This window comes from Berghia stephanieae, chromosome 2 (assembly GCF_034508935.2).
Source record: "Berghia stephanieae isolate SIO BIC M18660-M18661 chromosome 2, UCSD_Bste_1.3, whole genome shotgun sequence".
Taxonomy (NCBI): domain Eukaryota; kingdom Metazoa; phylum Mollusca; class Gastropoda; order Nudibranchia; family Aeolidiidae; genus Berghia; species Berghia stephanieae.
In genome coordinates this window covers 99,855,869-99,865,955 of record NC_088361.1, presented here as the reverse complement: position 1 = coordinate 99,865,955, position 10,087 = coordinate 99,855,869, and the positions used below count along the sequence as shown (strand labels likewise).

At 33.2% G+C, this 10,087-nt stretch overlaps 1 protein-coding gene across 1 annotated transcript in view; it reads left to right on the top strand.

Moving 5' to 3' along the window:
• Positions 1-9,685, top strand: part of LOC144963797 (uncharacterized) — a 21,492-nt gene extending 11,807 nt beyond the window's left edge. Inside the window, exons 2-5 of the mRNA XM_078897737.1 lie at positions 2,395-2,552; positions 4,836-4,923; positions 6,193-6,477; positions 7,742-9,685. Coding sequence (XP_078753863.1) covers positions 2,395-2,552; positions 4,836-4,923; positions 6,193-6,477; positions 7,742-7,905 — 695 coding nt within the window. The 3' untranslated portion in view covers positions 7,906-9,685. The remainder of the gene's footprint in view (positions 1-2,394; positions 2,553-4,835; positions 4,924-6,192; positions 6,478-7,741) is intronic.
• Positions 9,686-10,087: the final 402 nt, after the last annotated feature.

The following is a 10,087-nucleotide window of genomic DNA, read 5'->3' as shown; positions in this document are numbered from 1 at the left end:
GCAAATATATTAAGTTATCCATGAGTAGCCGTCGCCTTATATCTATAAAAACAAAGACAACACGTCACCTTAATTCATTTTTGCCACATGGTGTTCGAATTCTTAACGCCCAACTGTGATTTAAATTAAATACTATCTTTTGTATACACTCACAAGTTCGGACTAAAGGCCAGAGGTATGGCCTATCTCAATTTATTAAATTAATATATAAGGTGTTGCTATTGGTTCTTGGTTGTATATTTTTACATGTTTGTACATTTGCATATATATATATATATATATATATATATATATATATATATATATATATATATATATATATATATATATATGTATACATTGTCGCCATAGATTCTCAACTTTGTCTTTATACATTTTTGGCATGGCACGTCTGTAAACGAATTTCCATTTTTTTTGGGATGAATAAACTATATATCATTATCATTATTTTTATTATTAATATAATTATTATTATTATTATTATTATTATTATTATTATTATTATTATTATTATTATTTTATTATTATTATTATTATTAGCATTATCATTATTATTATCATTATTATCATCGTTGTAATTATTAGCATTATTATTATCATTACCACCGTCACCATTATCAACATTATTATTATTATGATGATGATGATGATAATAATAATAATAATAATAATAATAATAATAATAATAATAATAATAATAATAATAAAATATAATAATAATAATAATAATAATAATAATAATAATAATAATAATAATAAAATATATAATAATAATAATAAAAATAATAATAATAATAATAATAATAATAATAATAATAATAATAATAATATTATTATTATTATTATTATTATTATTATTATTATTATTATTATTATTATTATTATTATTATTATTGTTATTATTATTAGTATTAATATCATTGCTGCCGTTGTTACTGTCATCGTCGTCGTCTCCATCACCACCATAACCATCACTATTATTATCATCATCGTCCTCATCATCGCCATCATCATCGTCGACATCATCATCATCATCATCATCATCATCATCATCATCATCGTTGTCGTCGTCGTCATCATCTTCATCATCGTGATCATCATCATCATCATTATAATCGTCGTCGTCAACATTAATATCATTACTACCTCTGGGACATTCTGTGGCAGAGTCTGAAACATAACTGTTCAAATTAATACTCCAGCTCTATACACTGTACACTATTTTAGGAAATGGTATTATGTCAATGAATATGTTACCCTTGTTACATTATCATCATGTATATTTCCTGAAATAAACAATTTTTAGATGTATGTAGGTAGGTAGGTATGTTGGTAGGTTTGTAGGTAGGTAGGTATATATGTATGTATTATGTATGTAGGTACGTACGTATGTTTGTGTGTACGTACGTACATATGTATTTATGTATTGTTGGATGGATGGATGGATGGATGGATGGATGGATGGATGGATGGATGGATGGATGGATGGATGGATGGATGGATGGATGGATGCATGTTTGTATGGATGGATGTATGTATGTACGGATGGATGGATGAATGGATGAATGGATGGAATAATAAATTGATGGATGGATAGATAGAAGGATGAATAGAAAAATGGATGGATGAATGGATGGAATAATGGATGGAATAATGGATGGATGAATGTATGAAATATTGGATTGATGGATGGATGATTGGATGGATCGACGGATGTCTATGTGTAATGAAGTCCCGGGTTTGCGAGTTTTTTTATGAGGGTCGTTTTACTCGATCGAACCTTGAAGGATGAGTTTTCTGGCCAATATATATTTTTAATGTGTTTTTATTATTATTTTTTTTTTGTTTTTGTTTTGTCTGTGTGTGTGTGTGTGTGTGGGGGGGGGGGGGGGGCGAGTTTGTTTGTTTTGTTTTGATTTTTGTTGTTTTTGTTTTGTTATTTTTTGTCAGAGAACGACATAATTTTGACCCATTGCCTAAAAACTGTATTAGATTGGGATGAACCTGTTGCTTAATATATAATATGTGTCGCTTTTGTGGTTTTATGTTATGAGACTCGCCTTCGGACTGGTAGATCCCTGGTTCGAATCCCGAGACTTTTTACTCAAATTCTCTAACAGCACTCAGGTGTTAAACGAGTTCTTGGTTGATAACAGCGTTGTCTCTGGTGGAAAAAAACAATGCAAGAGCGCCTTACATGCATCATGTCTCGTTCTCCACGTCAAATGTTTGTTTTTTTTCGTTTTTGTTTTTGTTTTGTTTGGTTTTTTTTTTTTTTTTTGCTGGGGATCCCTTGTATAGCGCTTTGAGCACATTTAGTGGATCCTGCGCTATACAGAAGCTCAAATTGTTTTGTTTTTTTAATTCATTTGTATTTATTCTATTTTTATATAGAAAGCGTACCCAGGCGAAAGCAGCGGCGTTACCGTACGACTTTCAACTCGTCCCAGCTTGATGATTTAGAGCATGCCTTCCAAAGAACTCACTACCCCGATGTCTTCTTTCGTGAGGAACTTGCTCTCAAAATAGGCTTGACAGAGGCCCGTGTTCAGGTAAGAAGTACATACATAAAATGTGATCCTTCGCCTTCAAACCGGCGTTAAATAAGTATTGCAACCAGTTAGGGCCGTACCCACTCTAGCAAAGAACTTATTTAAAATTTGACCAGAAACCTACTCCTTCAAATATCGATCGATTTAAATGACCCTCATCTTGGCAAAAACCCTCAAATCTGGAACCTCGCCAATATGATCGATATTTAAAGGTCGAGTTTTCTGGCCAAAGCTTTAAATAGTGTCTTTCCAGTTTACCGCAGCTAGCTGGTGAAACTTGGGCTATGTTTACATGTTTTATTTAGATAATAAATAGATATATATTTTTTCTTGAAGTGATACAAATTAACATTTTGAATATAATTTCTGGTCATTTTAACTTTAAAACCACATTATAAAAAATAGCCATTTGACACAATGGATCACATTATATGAGCGATGTACACCATAAAGATAGCCGGCGGTTAACATCACAAAGCAATCTATGAGAATTTTTTGCCAGCTATTTTGTGATTTACCTCATTTAATGTGTCTAACAAACATTTGTAGACGGTCAAAATTTATATTATATTATTAAAACTTGATTGTCAAATTGTTTTGTTTTACCATGTTCAAGAGATTAAGCCTCTCTTGTTCACTTGCTAGATAGATAACTATTGACGTTACACAAATTAAATGTTTTGTTATGTTTTTGTTTGTTTTTTCAACAATGGAAGTGGTTACTTTCATCATATAATTTTATCAAACCTATAAATTAGATTTATAAGTTCATGGAGTACGTGATTTTTTTTCAAACTACATTTAACAGAAAAACTACCGTTAAAAGAACTAACATACCTTAGTCAAAAATGATGTTTGAAAAAAAACAACTTTTCAATTAATGACCATGTTCTCTATCTTTGCAATGCATAGGCGGTCATTCAATTTTTGCTTTAATTTTACTATTTTTGCAACTCAGTAAATAGGAAATATCCAGTAATGGCTTTCTGCGTTTAATTCCACTGTGAACATAAAACAGGGAGGAATGGAGAGAGATAATTCATGCAGTATCCGAAGCCTGGACCAGGCATGGAACCTAGAAGAAGAAGAAGAAGAACATAAAACATGCATTATTTGAAGAAAAAAAGTAATTTATTGCAAGCCGTATTGATCGTTAATTGGATATAATCAGCTCTTCGTCTGTTCGCCGATGATACCGCATTCTAAAGACAAACTGTTTCACAAATCACATGAAAGGCAAACAAAACAAATGCCTTCATTAGAAATTTGATAGGTCGCCGCCCAGTGTCGTCTCAATTAAAAACATACAAGTCGACCGTCGACACCAATACTTGAGTATGCCTGTGTAGTATGGGACCTCTAGACTAAAAAAAAAGATATTATTACAATGGAAAAGGTCCAGAAAAGAACATCGCGACGCATCACAAACGGCTACTCACCACACAAAGGCATAGCAAACCGTGTTACATATCGAGTATTCTTTAGAATACTGCAGAAAAAAAACTAACAAAATGATAATTTTCCTCAACAAATTGACGAAGTCAGTTAAAATTAAATTCCCACCATATCCAACATAAGACAAACAAACGAGAGGACGTGGTTTTAAATTCATCATGCCTACTACAACCAGAACAAACAACAAATTTCCTTTTTCCCTTTGGAAGAGCTCCCTTCAAGAGGTAATCACACTCGGTGCCCCAAATTATTCAACACAATCCTGGAAGCCTGGGGCATTTCAAGCTTGTTTCTATTAGTCCTTTCTTTTATTGGTCTTTGTGACGTGATGCATTGTATATAAACGTCTTACTTGGACAGTTGTATTGATCCTCCCAAACTGTGAGGTTACAACGGTTATTATTAGCGAGAACATCTGCAAAAAAGGTAGAGAGTATTTTTAGCAAATTCGTGGTTCAGCGTTGTGTCCTTGAAAAAAGCGTGTAAAACGCATATTAGATCCTTACTCGTTTAATAGGGAAGCATCTGGTTATGGACAATATCATAATATAGAATAAAAAATACTAAATCAAAATCCGCATAACTGGCGCCTAGAAAATTGTTTCCACGCGTTCCGCGAACGATGTGATTTAAGAGAGAGAGAGAGAGAGAGAGAGAGAGAGAGAGAGAGAGAGAGAGAGAGAGAGAGAGAGAGAGGGGGTGATGAGGCGAGTGAGATGATATTATATTAGTAAAGTGAGAAAGGGCTATATGAATTTATTTATTTTATTAATTTATTATTCGTTTATCTATTTATATGCCATCTTTTTTTCTCTTCCTGCTATCAAGGTTTGGTTCCAAAATCGCCGTGCAAAATGGCGGAAACAGCAAAAAGAGGAAAAGAAACCAATTGTCGATCACGACACGACATCTCATAGTAAGCTGACAATGTTTTATTGTCATTCCCGTGTATTTTTCATTAGTGTTAAATTAAACTGATTTTTTTTAAATATTTGGTTTCAACCACTCTAATATTATATTATATTATGAAAGCTGAGCCCTGTCTTCGATCGAATCTTGACCTCGAACTCCAAAATGAAACGCTGCAAATGTGGATAGAATAATTCCATCACACAAATCATTAAATATTTTTTAAAATATATTATGATATGACTCATAATAAGCAAACGTCGCGACTAACTCCTCCATTGAATTTTTAACTTTTATTTTAACAATGATATCTAATAATGCATCCATAACTGCACAAAACACATAGGCTCTCATACTTACACTTTTTTCTAACCCCACGATCAAGCACTAAAAGGTACTGAATATGAACGGAGACTCATAACAGGTTGTCTCCGATGTGAATTACAACACACAACAATCAATAAGCTAATTAGTTTAGTAGTCAGTACGATATAAGTACACGTCGAGTCAATAACATCAAAAATTTTAATGAGGTCAAAAAAGTCTGAGAAGAAAAACGGGTCAAAATGATCAGAAATAGGAAATTGAAGGTTTTTGAAGTCTAAAAATGTTCCATGTTAAGTATTTTTTTCTATTTTTTATTATAATCATTCGTGATCTATCGCGTCAATCTGTTATTTATTATTGTCGGAATGAACCAAAATGATCTGTGCTGGGAAATTTAAGGGTTTTTTTTTAAAGTTTAAGAAACATTCTATCTTCTCAATGAAGGTATTTATGTAAACCCAAAGTCTAAAAGTTTATCTCACAATTCAATTGCAATCATTTAAATTCACCCCAAAATAATACCGTTTTGAGACGGTTGATCACATTTTCACTCAAAACTTTTTACAGTCCACAGATTCTAGCAGCTTAGTATTCACTTGAACTTTTTTTCCCCGTGGATATTAAGCCGCATTATCCTAATGAACTATTCTATGACCCACCGCCTCGAATATGTCTTATGTCGAAGTGATTTAGATTTTTTAAAACTGGATCTATAGACAAAAATAATATACTTCGTTTTTATGATCCATTCAGGGCAATTGGTATAATTTCTTAAAGGGACCTAAAAAAACCCGAAAAAAAAAACAAAAACAAACAAACCCAGAAGCTCACATTCCTTTTCATTTAAACTGTGAATTCACCTATTGGCATCTGGTTCACCTCGACATAATAGTATCGTTCTGGGACGATAGGTCACATATATTATGCCTTTCTTATAATATTATTACAGCTCTACCTCCGAGTCAAACCAAATCACCATCCTCGTATTCTGCAATGACGACCTCCATTGCATCTATCAGCAACGCATCGGATTTTTCCGCTGGCAAGATTGCACCAGTGAGCACAATGCCCGTACCAGGATTCTACTTCCACGGAAATCTCAACGTTGGTTGGACGGCCTCCTCTCACATGCCCCCTGCCCCATTCACGCCCTTCCTGTCGACCAAGACAAGCCCCAGACATCACTCTCTGGTGGACAATGAACTGCCATTTGGTGGGGTATCCCGGGATAATGGTGAGTCTTGCCCTGTTTCATTGTAGGTCAGCCGTTTATCCCAACTAGCTATAACTATAACTATTCCTTAAAACTTGAACAAATTGCAAAATTATATGTTGTTTTAAAGTTATCTCTATATGAAGTACCTGAATAAAATATTTAAAATCTAGAACTGAAGCTGTGTCGGAAGTTTGTGAAAAATTATCATTTATCTAGGCAATCTGAGTCTATAAATTATTAAGGATAAAGAAGAAAATGCCAAACATACCCGGTCTCGTCATATCTATCTATCTACTAAGACTGAGGAAATAACAAAATGTCATATTTTGCATAAAAGTTAGTTATAATAATTCAAGTACCTACAGCATAGCTACTAAAAATCTAGAACTGAAGCTGGAGAAAAAAAAACTTCATTTAATTTAGATATTAAAAATTTGGATTGCTTTTCTTCATTGACGACAGTGTGTTGAATAAAGAATAGTGCATCTCAAAGAAAAAATTCCATGTGAAAATAAAATGTACATTCACAGGGAAAGAGGGTCTTATGAATCACAGTGGCATTTGTGGAATCTTGACAGATTTACGTGTCTACTTCGACTGTAATCACTTAATTTACCAAGACTAATAGACTGAATTGATCTTCATGGTAGTCTAGGTCAATGACGTTTTGCTTAAACTGAAAGAGAATAAATTAAGATGCCATTCTTTCGGAATGGAAGGTCCCAGATTTGACTACTGCTCTGGGCGACGCAAAGTTGAGTTCTTGGAAAAGGCTCTTTACTCACAGTCTGCCACCACACTGAGGAGTAAAATGATTACCTACCTTAATGTAACATCGTTGTTTCTGTCAAAAAAAAAAATGTAACAACGTTGTAAAGCATTTAGGAAACATTTATTGATTGTTGCGCTATATATATATATATATATATATATATATATATATATATATATATATATACACACACACACACACATATATATATATATATATATATATATATATATATATATATATATATATATATATATATAAGCTCAATTTTGTTATTAGTTGTTGCAACATATTATTTAACACAGTGACTTGCCGGAATCGATTGCCGGTTTTGTTTATTCGTTTATTTATATATTTATTTACTTATTTTATTTATTTATTTATTTATTTATTTATTTATCTACTTAATTTTATATTTATTTCGAGTATTCAATATGATTTCTTAAAATAATTTTTCAAATGGTGTTTTTTTCTTCTTTCTTTTTTTATTTCCTTCCCAAATTCCTGAAGACACCTGTTCTGCAATCACAAGTGGAGAGACAAGGGATGTGTGCAGTAATAACCAAACTCCCCTGCCAGTACAAGAGTCCATATTCACGTCAGATGCCTGTGTCAACAGTATTATGGCTCTCAGATTGAAGGCCCAGGAGCATCACGTCAGTGTCCCGGTCTGAGGATTATTATGGCCTGATCGGGCGTCAGGATGAGAATGGATGAGCCGCCACCCATTTAAAGTCATTATGTGTTATAATCGTCACCGTACATTTGTCAAAACGGTATTATATTGCGATGTATAAATTAGTTTAAAGTCAAGATGATTCAGGAGTAGGAAATTGCAATCCACAATCCAAGAAAAAGACTCCTCTTAACAGATTTTTTAAGTGAAGCTTGAAATTCAATTTGAGAGGTTCATGGGGGAGCGTGGCATGCCCTTCCAGAGAGAACGTCATCCTGGTTTTGCGCATGCGTGTCTCGTCCTCGCTTCCGGTGAAGTGTCTCATGCCGCTTTCAAGATAGCCCATCGCCATTTTGAATGTTGTCAGTCATGTATTGTGCAACAGACGAATACAACACGCTATTTCAACTATCAATATTATACATTTCTAAACTAGCTTCATCATTATATAAATTAGCAATCGTGTTTTACTATTATATTAAATTTTATTTTCGGCATTTGTTGTCTACGACCATACTACGTTGAAAATACCGGTTCTCGTCCGATCACCGAAGTCGTGGTTGGTACTTAGATTGGTGACCGCTTGGGAACCCCACGTGTTGTAGACATCTTTTTTCTTGAAGTTTTTCGGGATGTCGCCTTCACAATACGGTGCCACATCAGATTATAATGACTATGTATGGGTGCAACGCATCTCGGTCATTTAACCGACTCTCGCTATCAGGTCAAGCAACAGTACAGTAAAGCAAGGCTCGGACCGTGTTGAAATCGGAGTAGCATCACCATTACTGAATTTTGCTTTTAAAATGATTTTTATAAAATTAATTGAAAAACGAATAAGAAAAAAGAACGTATTAATGAAAAATCAGACTTAAGCTGAAGAACATCAATAAAAATGAATGTAGAATCACCTAACTAAATGATATTCGTCTATCGAAAAGTACTACTGGCGTTCTTAAACTATGTGTATAGCTAAGTCTAAAACAACTGTACATTTAGGCCTCTTGTGACAATAATTATGAGCAAAGACTAAAAACCAATATATTCATGTAAAAGCTTAAAGGCATGATTCACATGCGCTCACAAAGCTCTTGAGAATGATTTTATAAATGTGACCCACTGTGTCAAGCTGTCATAACATGGGAGAATTGGAGATTAAATTATGTTTTTGACGTTTAAGAAACAAAACTCACTCTTCTCGATGAAGGCATTTATTTTAGCTCAAACAATACAATAAGTTATAAGTAAAGCTTATAATTGAATTTTTAAACATTGAGTACAGCATGACGTGATACATATACAGACTTGCTTCCTCGTAAAATTAAAAATTCTTTGGAGATAAATGCTGTAATCGCTTAGTTAACCTTAATATTTTACCCTCACAAACATTAATTGGCACTTCAAAATCCTATAAAATATGTAGCCTGGCATCAACTTTCATTTTCATGACTTAGAGATGCTAAAGGAGTTCTGAAATTGGAGCCAAAATTTCGTAACTCTACGAAGTTTTCGTAATAGTAGGCAGGTGTACATAATATATCATCAACTGTTTGCAAATATCTGCAAAATTGCTTTACATACACATTATTGTGCACAAACAAAGTGTTCACTTCATATGACACAATTTGCTTTCTATGATTTTATGTTTTCATTAATCAGTTTCTGAAATTCTTTGATAAATGAATTATATTATTATATATTCTAAAAGCATGAGTTTCTCGCCTCTATACCACTTTACAAGAACAATAAAATTTCATTTACATAGATTGAGATACCTACCAAAGGCAGTGTTTTGTTTGTCTGGATTTTTATGTGCTGTTTGTGTGTGTATTTGTGTGTGTGTGTATGTGTGTCTGTGTGTGTGTTTGTGTGTGTGTGTGTGAGAGAGAGAGAGAGAGAGAGAGAGAGAGAGAGAGAGAGAGAGAGAGAGTTTACATCTTTCTTTGACTTTGTATATGAATGATTGATTTTAAGAATCATGTTTAAAAAGTTGGAGCACGATTTCTCAAAAGTAAAAAAAAAAAAATTTAAAAAAGCGTTTACATGGCGCAGGTATTCACTTAAACAGCTCAAAGCGATTTACAAGAGATCACAAGTCAACAGTAACTCTTAACATGAGGGACGAATCTTGACACCTATAAGGCATTATTATTTTTTTTTTTTCAACAAGGACAACACAG